Genomic DNA, 16,486 nt, shown 5'->3' with positions numbered 1-16,486 from the left:
TATAAAGGACTTATAACCTTGAAGAGTTGCTGAAATTAAGTAAAACATTCTGTTCGAGTGGTAAAGAGATTATTTATTCTTAATGACGTTGTTGTCTTGTATTTATACAACGAAAAAAGTTTTGAAAATTTAAATTTATTTAGAATAATATCGTGTGTATGTCACTAATTTGTTTTTCGTTTTTCCTTTTATCATTATTCGAAATACAGTATAAGTATAATAATTAAATATTCTCTGTCTTTATAATAAATCCTTAAACATCACATGAAAAGTTTTTCTTGTTGTTGGGTTTTTCTCTTTTATAAGTTTTAAATACTTTCTTTCCGTTCTTTGGTATCATTTTCATATTGAAAACTTGAATATTTTTCGCTTGTTTCGTTAGCCTAGGAAAAACGTATCTAGTCCACAAAAGTTATAGACTTAGATCAAGACCTGTTTATAAATTTCGTTTATATATAGGTAAATATAATAACTTAATAATAGTAAGTACCATATGTTGTGGTTGTTGAGGGTTTGGTATTTGGGGATTCGGTTGTAAATATGTGTAAATACAGAATTTTCTTTGGTTTAAGACGATTTCTCACTTTCTGGTTGTATAAACTCTCCAGCCTTGCCTTGAAGAATAGCGTTCGCGATATTGGTATAGAGGTCTGTATATATCGTTTAACTATATAATATATCGTTTTTCGTTTTTTGTGTGTGTGTTTGGTTGTGTTTCTTGTTTTTCGTTTGGTTTGAGAGTGCAACTGTAAATTGTAGGTACTTATAAACTAGCTACAACACAACACATGCCACGCCATGTAAAATTGTAGGGGGTCTCGTGTCAGAATTTTGGTGGCTGAAAAAATCCATCAAAATGCTAAATCTTTTAACTAACTAAGTTTCCTTTGGGTCGTCGTTCCCTCCATTCCATTCCATTCTTTCTTTGGCATTATCTAAGAGAGGTCAAGAGTGTATTTCTTTTTGGTTTTGCGTTTTTGGAAAACGTTGATTTGGCCTTAAACTTTTTCTTGGTAGATTTGTTAGCTTCGGTTGGGTTCTGTTTTTCGTGTGGGAGTGTTTGTTTTTCTTTGTCTGTGGTTTGAGTTTTCGTGTAAAAAGGTACATGATAAGATTGTTTCACGACTCATCGATGCCGAACTGGTTGACCCTACGTCGCCTGACCCTGGGTGGAATGGCCACCCAGGGTTTGAGAAGGTGTGGTACTGGTGGATCCCACGGCTGGCACTCCGGATGCGGATGTGCTCTGCTCCATGCTCCACGGGTGCACCATGTCGTAGTACCTGCGGTAGTCGTAGTCAAAGAGCTCGAAATCGATGCGATATATCTTGAGCAATTGGTCCAACGTTGAGCGGTCGAGATCGGCGAAGTATCGCTCGACCAGGGCCTCCGATTTAACCCCACTTCGCGCCTGGTTGCCAATCTTGCGCTGTTTTCGCTGCGGCAGCTTTCCCAATCCCAGGAGCAGGGATTCCAGGCCCGCCTGCCGGATTATGAACTCCGAATCCCTCTGGAACGTCTCCGTCTTTCCGATTATGGTGAAGTTAACACTGCAGGGAGTGCAGAAGCTGTAGACAGGAGCCCAGTGCTCATCGAATCTCTTGCCCGCCGCATGCTCGGCGATCAGGAAGCGCACAAACTCCTCGAAGGTGGGTCCACATCTCGGCCACGGTCCGCCAAGACTGCGCTTCCTGTAGCGATGCACGATCTTGGTGCCCAGGGCCTTGTAGAAGGTGTTCTTGTTGCCCTCCAGCTTGTTCCGATAGGCACTCAGGATCCGCTCGAAAGGATCACGCACAAAGAGGAAGGACAGCGCACTGGGCAGCAGTTCCATCAGTTCACCGAGTTCCGGGCGGGGGAAGCGCTTTCTCGCCAGCTCCAGTGGTTGCGTCTCCGTCCGCTGGAGGTACTTCACATCGTAGCCAGCTAAAAATTTTAAACATATATTACTTAAAGTTCAATGTGTGTATAAGAACTTGTTATTCTAAATGATATATTTATAAAGTTCACCAAATAATGGTACGTCATTATCTACAAATCTGGTTTTATTTGATAGATGAAACAGGCAATTCATTTTTTACACTTGATTTCAAACTAAGCAAAATGTTGCAATCAATAACAATTTATGAAGAGCTTTTTCCTTAGACGATCAATCAAAATGCTTCGATCTTAGCATTAATAAAATTGTACTAGTAATCATGGGGATAATAAATCAAAATCCGGTATTTAATTACCGGTATTTTTTACGTATTCCTTAAACAAAGTAGTAATATTTCCATTACCTTAGGAGCTTTACTTCAAAGTTTTATTTTTTAAATAAATCCTCCCTCTTTAAACCTCTTTGGCCTGCACAGTAAATAACTTTCTTACTAAAACTTTGTTCATCCTTTCAGTACTTCTTTTCAGAAAACTCTGATTGATAACCAAGGTGTTTGAATCCGTAACTCACCCAGTATATTAAAATAATACATCCATGTACTGCTAGCTGCCTTGAAGACGTTGCACCTGAAAGTATCCCAATATCAGGTTATGAAATATATGTGATTTAAAGATGATCTAACTAACCAGACGAGATTGTTGTGGCCAGGTGAGACGAAGAACTCCCAGGGATTCGGTGGGTACTTTTCCTGCAGCTTATAACGATCGCAGACGGCGGCCAGGTGTTCACTTCTCCTTTGCAACTCCCGCTCCGTTCGGCTGTGCAGTTCCTCGGAGTACTCGTAGACGGGATTCAGGGTGCTGGCCGGCGGAGGAGGAGCTGCAGCCAGCGGGGATGAGCTCCCTGCACTGGCATTGCCCCCAGTGGTGGCCTTTCCCTGCTCCTGTTGCTTGGCCAAGATCCTCTGGCGTTGCAACTGCTGCCGCTTGAGTTTGAGCTGCTGCTTCGAGGGTTCCGATTCCGCCTCCAACTCCGCGGCCGTCACCCTTTCCCGGTGCTCGTAGGCATTCAGGGACTCGCGGAAGAGGAAGGCGAAGTAGCACAGGCCCACCAGGACACAGGCACCTATCTTCAGATAGGTCTGCAGACGTCTTCCATAGCGCAGGCGGATGAGCATCTTGCGAATCTACCAAGGACTCCTGCAGCGATCTCGCTGCATGTTCCACGGGCTTTCGGCGGGTTCTAAAAAAGATAATTTAATATAAGATATTATTATGGGTAGTGTTTTAGGAAATCCTTTAAAAGGTTTCTAAAAAGCATCCGTGGACTATATTGATCGATGCTCTTCTATGTTAGGCTTGGGATTTTTTTTTCTAAATCTTAGATCTTTCTTTCCCAAGACATCCCATATATGTTACCGTCCAATTTTGATTATTGTAATATATTTAAGTACCATATAAGGAAAAATAAAGGTCCTAGAGTTTTTAACCATCACTATAAAAGTGTGATACCTTCTCCGAGTGTACAAAAGTAAGTGAAAGCTTACGGATTCTGTTTTGGATTCTGTTTTGACCAAGTAACTCCCATTAATTTTTCAGCCCCCCTCCTTTTTGGGTGCTTTTGGCCAGGCGACACTTGTTGGTGTGTACACACCAAACGACACACACACCCCTGCAAGCACACAAACAATCAGGCCAACACACACACTCCGAGTTGGCAAACTACGTCATCGTGGCCCCAACACAGACACACTTGAGCGAAAATGAAAAAAAAGCTGGCAACAGCAACACACTCGAAAAGTAGGACGTCATCCTTAAGCGTCAACATAGCCAATGCAATTGCTGTTGCAATAACGCCAGTTGCTGGGTAATGTTGCCATGGGGTCATTCGTGGCCAGGACTGGGAATTGGCCTGGCCGTAACGTATTCACGGCACCTCGGAGACCACTTGAAGGCAGTTAAAGCTGAACTATCTGGTACTTAACACATCTGTTCGGGTGGTAATCCCTTTATGGATTATGGTAAAACTTACTTTGAAGCGCGGCAGGCGTTAAAATAGATATCCTATTTTTCTTTATTTTGGGGGAGCTGCCTGTGTATACTGAAAGCCTACGGCTGCCCGCTGCTCTCCTCCAGCCCCCTCCTCACCTGGGGCTCTGTTACGTGTTGCTTGTGGCTCCGGGGAATCCTGCTGCCTGCTCCGCTTCAGCCGTCCTGCTCACGGCGGCCACTCGCTCTCAACTGCCAGTCGGCGGAGCTGCTGGTCCCTGGTGCCTGCTGTTCCAAGCCAGCTTCGCTCTCCTCGGAAGCCGACAATCCTCGCCAGGCGCCGGCGCAGGGAGAGCGCCCTTTGGACCGTGGGAATGCTGCTGCTGGGCACCGGGAAAAATCACAGGACCTTCCGGGGGCCTCCATGTGATCATCTGATGGGGTTTGCATAATAAATTAAAAGTTAAGAAATTAATATATTATTATAAGCAATAATAATTAGGAAGTACTAATGAAAAGTAATTGAAAACATTCATAAAGAGGTAAATGGTTTAATAACCATTAACTTACTTCATAAACATTTCAATAAGAACGATTTAATAATTCCTTTTATGACAGCTTTATGATATAGTCGTCTGATCCCATACATTACCTCTAATATAATAACGAATCTACAAGTTTTAAGTTCCAAGTGAGATATCTAATAATAAATACCTCCATTTGTACCATTAACTATCTTTATAAATCTCTCGATAAGATATAATAATATTAAATCTCCTTAAAAAGGAGTTTTAGGATATGGTCTCCCTATTCAATACTAAATAATAAAGTAAAATAATAAAAATGTAAAAGTTTTAACAACCAAAATAGTTACCTAGTATATAATATATTGAAAGTTCCCTGTTCTTCACTGATTTTAAATTCCAATCTCTTTCAGATCCCGAAAATTGAAAAACCTTTTGATTTTTATTTTTTGTGTATATTAAATCTTTGTATTTTTTCTTTTTCTATAAATATTTTACTTTAAAGTACAAACAAATTAATAATAAACTTCTAATACTACGTTTTAAGACACTTTCGTTTTTTGTTGTTGTTCATCTTGTGTGGTTTGTTTTAAATATTTAAATATATCTTCTATTTGTTTATGTGTGTGTTGTTTGTTGCCTGTTTTGTTTACGAAGCGGTATATAAATTATTTATACGTTTTATACAACATTTCCATTAACGTGTTTTGCTGTTTGCTGTGCTTATCGGGCTTATTGCAGTTGCTTGTTGGTTTTGTTGGTTTGCTGTGGCTGTCCGAAGTGTTTAAACGAGGTTTACTAAATATGCTTCAATTTTCGACGCTGCCGTGGCTGGTGTGGTATGCAATTATGGATTCAAGTTCGGGTTCTATATACGTTTAGTTTAGCGGTTCTATATGAATATATGCAAGTTATGCTAGAGGGTTGGGTTTTACATACGCTTATGTTTTGTTTTGCCTTGCTTTAAAGTTTAAAGTAAACATGTACAAAGTATCAAAAGAATTATTTTATGTAGCAATCATACAATATATATAAGGTAATAATAATATTGAACAATATATAATGTTGTTTTGTGTTTTTGTCTAGCGCTTTGCCTTTGCTTTTCTTCAATTACTTTACTCTTTGTTTTCCCCTATTTGTTCAAATAACATTTAGCAAAAATAGAGCCTGCCTTATATACAATACAACTTTTTTGTTTGTGTGGTTTCTTTTTTCACGATATCCCTTTTTTCTTATGTGTCTTGCATATGCAAAATATATAACATTATATAGTTCTTTCTCACTTTGCAAAACGACAAACACTAGGCGACTGATTCTCAATATTCTCCACTCTTTTCTCTTTATATTTTTTGTATTTTTTTGTTTTTTGTAGGTTTTTGTGTTGTTTTCATTTTTGTTGTGGTGCTTGGCCTTTTTACATTTTTGACTAACTTATTGCATAGGTTTCCATGTGCATATATTGTTGGTAAAGAATTCGCGTTAAGATTACTGTCCTTAGGCTAGAGCATTTAAAACTAAAAAACAAATTTTCGAAACAACGCAAGCTTACGGAAACTAATACGCTATATCTGTATGTACTGTACTGTATATTCATATGTTAAAGGTTACAAAAAACTAGAAAACCTAAAGTAAACGTGCGGTCTGCTCTGATCTGCTCGATCCAACGGACCTTCTTCTTATAGACGACTTTAGACTGGGCGCAGCGCGTAAAAGTAAGACAACCTAAAGCTAGAAATGTGTGTTCATGTTGGATTGTAAAGAATCAAAATATATTTACAGAGCGGTCCATGGAAATACGATTTTTCAAATTAAACTATGCATGCGTGAGAAAGTGTGTTCGCGTGAGGGTTTGGAGATATTTTTTCTTCAGTTATCAGTTTCAGCCATCTATTCTACGTTAGTTTTTATGGGAGCTTCTCAAATACGTTACTCAACTAATTTGTTCAAATTTTCATCTTCTGAGCTATACATTAAATTGCCTGTTTCACTTGACTAGCAAATCATTTCCAATGGGTGGATTTTCTGGGGAACTAAATAGCAGTGGCGAATAAACTCGGACTGGTGGGCAGAAAACAAAGTGTAAATTGGCGCTTGCAACCGTCCGTCTGCGGTGTGTGTGTGTGTTGTGTGTGTTAGAGTGTGTCTGGGTGTGATGTTGCTCGCTATGAGACGCAACATTATTGCAACTTGTGGCTACCACTAACTATACAAAATCCTCAACGGAAACTAGGACTAAGAACTACAAACGAAAGCGTTCGGTATCAGTGCGTGTGATATATACAAGTAGCCGTCCGTGCTCCGACTTCACTACGCCAGCTGCGGCGAGCTGCTGCTGGCGGAGCGCTGCTCATCCGCCGTCGTCGCCTCGCTGGCGAACTCCTGGAAACTCAAGCCCAAATCGTTGTTCAGCTGCACGATGTTGAGTACGTCGCCGGCATCGCGCCACGTCGGCTGGTGTTTAGTGGCCATGCCTCCTCCGCCTCTGCCTCCTGCTCCTCCGCTGCCACTGTCGTCCTCCTCGCTGAGGATGTTGTTCAGGCACAGGTTGAACTCATCGTAGTCGACAAAGTTGCCGCAGTCCAGGGCAGTGGCATTGGCCAGCTCGGGCATTAGGACCTCGTCCACCTCTACGTCCGCGGCACTGCTGCTGCTGTGGTAGGACAGCAAATGATCGGCCTCCTCCATGTAGCCGCCGGCTGCTCGCGCCAGATTCTCGTATTCGGCCGTCTCATCACCGTCCTCGTCCTGCGCCTGGGCTAAAGGAAAGCTGCTGCTGCTGCTGTTGTTGATCTCCAGCTGTTGCTGCTGCTGCTGCTGATGCGGCTGCTGTTGCTGCTCAAAGTCTTCGAAGAGCTCCAGCAGATCGTCTTCGTGCGCATCGCTCGGATGGTTCAAGCCTTTAGCCAAGGCGCAAAACTCTGGTCACTTGTAGTCACGCGACGTTCTTCTCCGGCGTCCCTCGGTCAGCATGGACTCACCAATGACTGTAAAGGGAATACCATTAGCAAATGGAACTACTCTTTAAGATATTTTCCAAAAATAGCATTTTTAAAACAAAATAGGTTAGCACCATTCAATAATGATTCAATATTTTGCTCACCTGCACTGCGGGTCTTTCGCCTGGCTTCCGCGACGGTCTCCACGGTGCCCGCGTTGCTTGCCACTGCTGCTACCGCCTTTGCAGGTGTTGCCTTCGGCTCTGCCGCGGCGGCGGCTGCTGCAGCAGCTGCGACTGCATTGCTGCGACCGTAGATGATCTTGTTGGCCGCCGCACTGGCCCGCACGCTCCTCCGGGTGCCGATCTTCTCGTCAGTGGGCGAGCTGGCATTATTATTCGTGGCTGCCGCTGCCGTGGCTCCACGAGTGGCGTGCACTACGTTCGTGGTGCTGTTGGTTTGGCTGGTAGTGGTCACCACAGCTCCGCCTGGCACTGTTGTCGTCGTCACAGAGGTGGACACCACACTGGGATTGTTGGAAGTGCTGCTGTTGTGATTGCTATTGGCGGCAGTGGTGTTTCCAATTGGCACTTGAGCTTTACCCGTCCTCGGGGTTCCAAGTGGCGGAGTGGGTGCAGAAGCATGGTTGCCTGTTGTTTCTGTTGGGAGAATAATGAATTGATTAATCACGTTTGCTTTTGGAGCTAGAAACTAATCACATTAAGTGCCCCCTTGAAATTGCGATATGCTAAACCTTTACCTAACTTTGTGCCAAATCATGATAAAAGTTAGCTTCCCCCGGGTTCAAAGTCCACTTACTGTTCTGCGGTGGCTGTAGTTGCTGTGCATTTCGCCGCGTCACGTGCTTTTCCACTGCTGCTGCTGCTGCTGCCGCGTCGGCGGCCTCCACTTGGGCCTGCTTGGAGTTCCGCACCTTGCCGGCCACCTCGATCAGCGGCTCATCCGAATCGGATGACTCGATCTCAATCTTCTTGGGCAATCCTGCACCGGCATTGTGATCCACAGTCGCTTCTGCTGCACTGCTATTGGAGGCGGCGGCGCCACCATTCCCGCTGCTCACCCGCGGACGTTTAATGCTGCTCTCGGCCAAATCGGCGCCATCATTACTGCTGCCGCATTCGGATTCCTGTCGCCGTCGCTTGTTGTTGTTATTGTGATTCGGCGTGGGTGTGACCACTCGAGGACTGGCAGTGGAAGAGGCGCGGGATAGACTCTTGGCAGTGCTGGGCGTGTTGGTTGCCGTTCCCGTCGTGGCTGCTGCTCCAGTGACAACCGTGGGATCAGGACTCGCTTTCGGCGCATCTAGGGGACTCTCTAGGCGACTGCTGGCCCGCGTCCTTATCCTCGGCGTTTCACCATCGACCTGAGCAGGAATCTCAATCGAAATGGGCTGCAGGGAGGCTGAATTGGCCTCGCTCTGAGGCTTTTCCTGCACCTTCTCCTCCGACTTGGGCTCGGCTTTCGGTTCAGCTTTCGGCTCCACTTTGGCTTCCACTTTAAGACCACTGCCACCCACCGGTGGCTTGATCGCCGGCTCCTTTTTGATGGTCAGCAGCGGTGGCATCTCCTCCAGCTTCACCTTGGCCGCCGGTTGCTTGGTATCTGTGAGTTTCTTGATGAGATCATCGTGTTCGAGTATATGGTGTTCGCCATTCAACTTGACGCTACTTGTGTTCGTGGTTGCTGTCGCCACAACAGTTGCTACTGTTGCCGCTGGCAGCGAGTTCTCCAGGCTGTTCAGGAAACCACCGCCTGCAGCACTGGCACATTCGCTTGTGTCCTTAATCATCGAAGACACAATATCCTCGAGATCCTCGGGAAAATCGCCCTCCATCTTTGCCAGAGCCTTCTCAATCTCATCGTCCGCCTGCTGCTTTTGCTGCTGCTGCAGGGAACTGGACCCGGTTAGAGATGGCGCTACAGCAGCTGGCGTTGAGTTGGGAGCAACCACTGGTGGTGTGGTCACCGTCGTGACTGCTGTGTTGGCTATGTTACTCGTCTGCTGCTGCACCATCGTAACTGCCGCCTTGCTCACCTGGATGGGACTGCTGGATGAGAGTTGATGCGGGCTCTTCTCGGAGAGCGCGTCCATGGACTCAATGCCGCTGTCCTCGCCACCACCATTGTTACCGTGACCGGGTGTCCCGCTGCCATTGCTGGCGGGCGAGTTGCGCAGTGTGCTGGGCAGCGCAGCCGGCGATGAGGTAGAGGTTGAGGTGGTGATTATGGATACGGAGGAGGCTGTGGATACGGAGGAGGCTGTGGATACGGAGGAGGCTGTGGATACGGAGGATAGGGACGACAGGGTTGTGGCGGAAGAGGAGTTCACGGTGGCCACCACCACATTGTTGACTGTGGTAATGGGCGGCATGCTGGCCACTGGCAACTTTCTATCACAGATCAGCTGAGTTGTTTGCGTAGTGGGCGTCGACGATGTCGCTAGTGTTGCTGTGGTGGCTGCTGCTGCTGCAACTGCTACTGGGGACGGGGTTATGCTAGGAGCCTGCTCTGCCGTGACCTGCGGTGTGACCTTTGTTATCTCCACACGCTTCAGGGTCGTCGCACTGGGCAACATGGTTACGGCCGCCGCCAGTTGTCGCTGCTGTTGCTGCTGCTGTTGTTGCTGCTGCTGTTGTTGCTGCTGCTGCTGTTGTTGCTTCTGCAGCTGCAGCTGTTGCACGGCTGTGATGTATGGCGGCGGCTTATGGTTTTTTGTCATCGGCTTGCCACCCACAATGGGTGTTATGGTGGCGGCAGTCTTAATCGGATTCTTCATCGTCAACAGCCGATTGTTGTTATTCCCGCTGTTCACATTATTGTTATTATTGTTGCTGTTAATGGCACTCAGGGTAATGCTGCTGGGCAACGAGGTGGCTATCTTGCTGAGCTGCTGCTGCTGCAGCGTGGTGGGCGTGGGCGTCGTTCCCGTGTTGGTGGAGCCCACAATCGGCTGAGGGTCACCGAGGGCCAACGCTTGAACCTGAGCCTTGTGCGCCTCCACAATGGCACTAATCGTCAGCCCGTTCTTGCCCGCCACAATGGTGGTGGTCTTTGTAGTGGTAGCTCCTCCTCCGGTTTGCAGTTGTTGTACCATTTGTGGCGGTGCCGCTGTCGCCGTCGTCTTCTGTATCAGTATGGGCAACCCATTCACGTGTTGCTGTGGCGTGAGCTTGGCCTGCTTGTTATCCATCGCGTCCATGAGCAACTGCTGCGGCGGTTGATCGCTGTAGCTGCGCTTCAGCTGCCGCTCATCAATGCTAGCCTCCTGGTTCTGACCCTTCTTCCGATCCTTTCGCGTGTTCTTGACCACCACATGGTTCTTACCTCGCAAACGGATCTGCAGGGGAGGAACACGGGGCTCGTTAGGACCCGGTACAGCCTGTTGCTGTGACTGTTGTTGCTGTTGCTGAAAGTTGCTGTAGACCGGATGATGTTGCTGCTGGAGCGGCTGTTGTTGTTGTTGCTGCTGCTGCTGAATCTGTGAGGGTTGTTGCTGAAGCTGAGAGGGTTGTTGATGCTGCTGCTGATGTTGCTGTTGGGTTAGCTGCATATGAGGTTGCTGCAACTGTTGCTGCTGCTGCTGTTGTTGTTGTTGTGTGGGCAACGTCAACAGCTGCGTCTGTATGGGCAACTGTTGCATGTGATTGTTGACCACAATGGTCTGCTGCTGCTGCTGGTTTATGATGATCTGTCCCTCGTAGCCAGCTCCCGCTGCCGGCGTGGTCTCCACCTTATCCAGTTTCAGTCGAAGCTTAATCTTCTCCTCGGCCGCCTTGGTCTTGGCATTGCCCTTTGCCCGCTCTCGCTTCGGTTTCGGCGTGGCCGTCGGATCCTTGGCCTTGCGCTCCTTGACTCCCTGTTGCAGCTTGCCGCGCAGCAGATTTGGCTTGGCCTTCTTGCTGGGCGCTCCACCTGCATTGGCTGTCATGGATTGGGGCGAATTCAAGCCAATCAAAGGCGAACTATTGCTCGACCGAGGCGAATTATCGCCCGCACCCAAATTGCTGTGATTCGCTTTCGGGACCGGAGTTTTTCTAGCCCGACTTGAGGCTGATTTGTTCGATGCCAGGGAATCCCGCGACCTTTCCTGATCACTACTAATGCCCATCGGATGTTGCTGCGCGGAATTCGAGTCCTCTTCGGAGAAGAGATTGTTGGGCAGAAGCATGTCGTTGGCGGGATTGAAATTAAAGCTGCTCAATCCACTGGACATATTGCTGTTGCGGAATTGCGGCTGGGCAGTTTCTTCTTCGGCCTCCGTTTCGCTATCGTCGCTGGCCATTGGTTCCATGTCCCCGGTGTGTGGATTAATGATAAATTGTTTCTGGGGAGGTCTCTGTTGCTGTTGCGCATGCTGCACTTGCAATTGTGGCTGCTGTTGCTGCAGATCGCGTTGCACTATATGATTCAGTTGCTGCTGCTGCTGCTGCTGTTGTTGCAGTTGCATTTGTCTCTGCACGAGTTGCTGCTGCTGCCGCTGTTGCAATTGCGGCAATTGTTGTTGCTGTCGCTGCTGTTGTTGCATCATCAATTGCTGTTGCAGCTGCTGCTGTTGTTGTTGTTGCTGCTGCTGCTGGGGTTGCTGGTAGTTCATTTGCAGTATTTGTGGCGCCTGCTGTTGGGGCTGCATCAACGCCGGTTGCTGTTGCTGCTGCTCCAGTGGCGCCTCCAACGTGTTCAGCGCATCCCTCACATCCATGTCAACGGCCGATAGATTTTCCTCGATCAGATCCAAATCCAGATCCTTGGCATCTTGCAGCAGCGATTCGAGCTCGTTTTTATCCTCCAGACTGAGCGTCGAGTCCAGATCACAGTTGAAAGTTGGCAGCAGGGCGTCCAAGTCGTTTGTGGTGAGGGCATCCAGCACGGACAGCGAAATCAATGAGTCCACCTGACCTTGAGGCTGACCCGGAGCAACCTGTGGCTGCTGAACCTGCTGGCCTTGTTGTTGCTGAGTCGGCAGTGCAGGTGGCGGCAACTGTTGCTGCTGTTGGGCCTGTTGCTGCTGCTGCTGTTGTTGTTGCTGTTGCGGCTGTCCTGGCAGGTTGACTTGCTGCTGTTGCTGCTGGAGATTGTACTGCATCTGGTAGCGCGTGAACTCCTGGAAACTGCTCTTGGTGGCCGAGTCCATCGGCTTATTGATTCCGGCCAGTGGCCACCGGGAGTTGGCTGCCGCCTGATTGTAATCCGGTGGCGGAGCTGCAGGTACGTGGTGAGTGGCTGGCATATGCTGTCCCGCCAGTTCGCTGGGAGCGGAGGTTCCAGGTGTAGGGACTGGCGACACCATTTGCGGCTGCTGCTGCTGCTGCTGTGCCTGATGATTGTTCATCAGGGGGCTGTGCATCGAATGGTGGCTGGAGGCGGGCGAGAGTGCGGGTCCCAAAGGCGAGGCTCCGCTCATGAATTGCTGTTGGGGCGACGCTTGCGGCATGGACAGGCTCATTAGCCGCTGCTGTTGCTGTTGTTGCGGATGAGGCGGCGGCGGAGCCAGCGGCAGGCCGCCAGGTCTCAATTGATGTCTTATCTGTTGCTGTTGCATGGGACTCATGCCCATGTTGTTGAAACAATCTGTTGGGTGAAAAGGGACACAGTTTAGTATATGATTTAGTATTGTCTTTAAGACTCTGATGTCATTATGGTTTATAGTGGGCTTTAATAAAGTTTACAAACCAACAATGGAACAGAGAAGCTTACCAGGCGCAGGCTGAAATTGTTGCTGTGGTTGCTGCTGCTGCTGGCCCTGTAATTGCTGCTGCGGTTGCATGAACCGCATCTGCTGTTGTCGTTGAAGTTGCTGCTGTCGCAGAGCCACAGCCTGCGGCGACATTTGCTGGTGTTGCTGCTGAAAGCGATGTGGTGGTGGTCCTTGCTGCTGTTGTTGCTGCAGCTGCTGCGGCGCCTGCTGTTGCTGCTGAGTATACAAATGATTGCCATTGCCACTGGGACTGAGCATGGCCTGCTGCTGTTGTTGTTGTTGTTGCTGCTGCAGACTCCGCATCACCACAGGCGGCGGGCAAGGAGGAGCCACCGCCTGAGGCGTTGTGGGTGAGGAAGGCACCACCGGACTCAGCACATCGCCCATGAGGAAATCGCTGGGTGTCGCCGGGCCGGAGGATCGCATCGGGGAGTTCATCATCTGCGCTCCACTGGGACTCATGCCAATCAGTGGCGATTGCTGCTGCTGTTGGGGCGACTTGAGCTGGTTCGGATTGGACATGGCATTGCCGTCGTTCTGCAGCAGATTCACCAGCAGCGGCGACGATATGGCAATGTTGTTGCTGCCCGTCGACGTGGCCGTTGGCAGCGGCGGATGCCCAAGCGGATGGTTCAGCTGGCTCTGCTGGCTGGGTGCCGTCACAATGGCTGGCTTGGCATTGGCGCCCGCTATGGCAATGGGTGAACTGACGCTGCTGACCGTGGCAGCTCCCAAACCCGGATATGGCGGCGGCGGTGGCTGGATGAACTGAGATTTGCTGCCGGGCGTCGTTGGAGTCGCTGATGTTGGCGTTGTTGTGGGTGTTAGCTCGCCGTTTTGAGGCGCCTGTTGTTGCGGTTGCGTCTTCAGCACCTTGAGGGTCACATTTGGCGGAGGAGGCGGTGGCGGCAGGGGCGGACCCAGACCGCCCGCCTCGCGACCTTGCAGCACTCTCGCCTGCCGCATACTCTCGAAGGGGAAGTCCCGCGTGGTCGAGGGCGAGGGCAGCAGCAGCGGCACCTTGCCCTCCATGGGGCACACGGTATTGGGGGATTTGAAGACGGCGGGAGTTACGGCCACCTGCTGCTGCTGCTGTTGTTGCTGCTGCTGTTGCGTCTGAAGGGGCATCTTCTGGAGTCCCAGACCCGCCGCCGCCGCTCTTCTTTGCTGAAGTGAGATTGCATCGTTCTGGGGCTGCTGCAGGATCCTTTGTTGCTGCTGCTGTTGTTGTTGTTGCTGCTGTTGCATGAAGGCGGAGGCCGCCTTGCTGGTACTGGGGCCATCGAATCCCGTGGCCAGCAGACCACTTTTGTTGCCGGAAAGCGAGCCAGCCGCCTCAAGTGTCTCGTTTACATTATCTACAGGAAGGAATTATACTTGGATTAGTCTGGACTCCGGCTGGACATGATATAGCTATGAACTCACACTTGGTTATCTTAATATCTTCTCCACCAGCTTTCAAAGTTATCACAGAATCGCCCTCGAATTGCACGGACTGAATGTTGAGGGCGCGCAGCTCGGGATTCCCATCGTTGGCCAGCTGGCGCAGCCGTTGCGCTGCATCCCAGGGTAGCGAGACCAATATCCGCACCAGTGACGGTTCAAGCTGCTGCAAAGGGTCCAGAATGTGAGACATTTAGCAGATTCACAGCGTTTAATTAACATTTAAGGAGCCGTATTAGGAAGAGCAAGAAGAAGAGAGATAGTGAAATTACTAGCGATGACACTACTTGTTATCGATAGCCACGGTGGGGGATGGAGCCCTGGTCCTCACACACACACACACATGCAAATAACTCTTTAATTTATGGGAAAACACACATTTCTAAATTAGAATAATAAATGAACCAAACAACTTTCCAGCCTATTATTTATTTATTATTCATATATTCCCTTGCTAGTTTATTTGTATTTTTCCTAGTTGTTTTTGCCCCTGCCGTTTTCATTGTAAGAGCGAGATGGCTATAGGACACTCATTGGAAATTCCAACAACAATTTGTTTCGACAACAGGAATCGAGATAAAAATGCTTGAATTAGGCAACCCAAAGGGCTTTTCAGCTGACTGCATTTTCCACGCGCGGTGGCCGAAAGGGGGCGGGGCAGCTGCCGCTGCTGCCCACAGGTTGCATTTTCACATGCGTGCGTGCGTTTTCCTTTTCTCTCCCGCTCACTCTCTCTCTCGCCTCTTCTCTCCTCTCTGCGGTGTGTTATCGATACCCCGACGTCGTCGCCATTTTTCTTCTTGGCCTCTTGGAAGGGTGTGCGTGTGTGTGTGTGTTGGGTGGGCAAGTGTGTGTGGCAGAGGGAAAAGGTAACCAAAATACTTGCTTGGAATTAAGGCGGGGGGTAAAAGGGGGCGGGCTGATTAATAAAATCAAAAAAAAAGTAGGGGGGAAACCAGAAAAAAAAAACGGGAAGAGAAACACCTGAGAGCAAGAAATTAGTTCCCTCCACCGCTGCCGCCTATTGTTTTTGTTTTTATTCCCCGCTTTTGTGCGTGGGTGACGCAAGTGCACAATGCAAAGGGGAGAAACAAAAATAAGAAGCCCCATTTGCAAGTGCAATAATCGCAAATCAGCTGTTCCGCTGCGCTTTAAACGCGAAAACACGAAACACGATTAACTCACCTGTTTAAGTGGCATATCATCACACGACAATCGCACGCGTCGTAGGTTTAATTGGTAGAACGCTGCTCAATTCTCGCATTTAGCTTTCGATTGACCGCCGTGGCGTCCTTTGCATGGAAATTGGAAGTGGAGCAATTGCATTTTATTATGTTTTTCTTTTCGAATTATTGTCGTCTTTCGATTCGGTTTCGCTTTTAGCCCACTAGTTTTTTTAACCTCTGCGACTTTTGTTTTTGGGCATTTTCCACTATTTTTTTTCTCTCTCTTTTCGCTTTTTACTTTTTTTTAGTAGTAGCCTCACCAACGCACACAAACACACTCACTCACACACACACACACGTGCGGGGCGCGGATAGGGATTTTCCTGCGTCACTTTTCAAGCGCTTTTCCTGCTGGAAACCTGGCCTGCCCGCTTTTAAATTATTGTTCAGGGCAATTGAAAGGTATTTGGGCCCCCACTGTTCTCCATTTCACATCCGGCAGCCGAATAATAATGCCCCTTTTGCGGGTCTCCGAAATTTTCACGCATTCGGGCAGCCGATTTTCGGGGGCTTAATTTCACACGGTTCGATCGCGTGCGGGCACTCGATTAACGCTCGGATCGGTGTCGAAAGATTCACGCTTGCTTTGGGGCCTTCAGTTGGCGCTGCAGCGATGCGTTTATCCTGTTTATTTTGTACAAAAAACTTCGTAATTATTAAAATTCCACGAACAATAACAAGCACACAGTAGTAGCCATTTTTATTTTCCAGCCGGTGTTGCCAGACGTTTGCGCGGCGAAATCCCCTAAATTTGGCGGCATTTTTCGGGTGGCC

At 48.5% G+C, this 16,486-nt stretch overlaps 2 protein-coding genes across 4 annotated transcripts; both read right to left on the bottom strand.

Moving 5' to 3' along the window:
* Positions 1–168: 168 nt before the first annotated feature.
* On the bottom strand, positions 169–3,115 carry LOC108004953 (carbohydrate sulfotransferase 11). Its single transcript, XM_017068059.4, has 3 exons — positions 2,566–3,115; positions 2,450–2,505; positions 169–1,926 (listed from the first exon to the last, which is right to left on the bottom strand). The coding sequence occupies exons 1-3, from the start codon at positions 3,054–3,056 to the stop codon at positions 1,151–1,153; spliced, it is 1,323 nt and encodes a 440-aa protein (XP_016923548.2). The 5' UTR covers positions 3,057–3,115; the 3' UTR covers positions 169–1,150.
* A 2,260-nt stretch (positions 3,116–5,375) lies between these two features.
* Ncoa6 (Nuclear receptor coactivator 6) lies at positions 5,376–16,423 on the bottom strand. 3 transcript variants are annotated; one of them, XM_070997249.1, is made up of 7 exons: positions 15,672–16,423; positions 14,469–14,652; positions 13,043–14,401; positions 9,625–12,916; positions 8,147–9,588; positions 7,492–7,986; positions 5,376–7,375 (listed from the first exon to the last, which is right to left on the bottom strand). In XM_070997249.1, exons 1-7 carry the CDS (start codon positions 15,684–15,686, stop codon positions 7,314–7,316), a joined length of 6,849 nt encoding a protein of 2,282 aa, XP_070853350.1. In that variant the 5' UTR covers positions 15,687–16,423; the 3' UTR covers positions 5,376–7,313. The 3 variants fall into 3 exon arrangements, with proteins under 3 accessions (XP_070853350.1, XP_016938638.3, XP_016938646.3); XM_017083149.4 differs by having other exon boundaries at positions 8,147–12,916; XM_017083157.4 differs by having other exon boundaries at positions 8,147–12,916; positions 14,469–14,649.
* Positions 16,424–16,486: the final 63 nt, after the last annotated feature.

The sequence above is a fragment of the Drosophila suzukii genome, chromosome 2L (genome assembly GCF_043229965.1).
Source record: "Drosophila suzukii chromosome 2L, CBGP_Dsuzu_IsoJpt1.0, whole genome shotgun sequence".
Taxonomy (NCBI): Eukaryota; Metazoa; Arthropoda; class Insecta; order Diptera; family Drosophilidae; genus Drosophila; species Drosophila suzukii.
The sequence above is the reverse complement of the archived record's forward strand: the minus strand, read 5'-3'. Positions and strand labels throughout refer to the sequence as shown.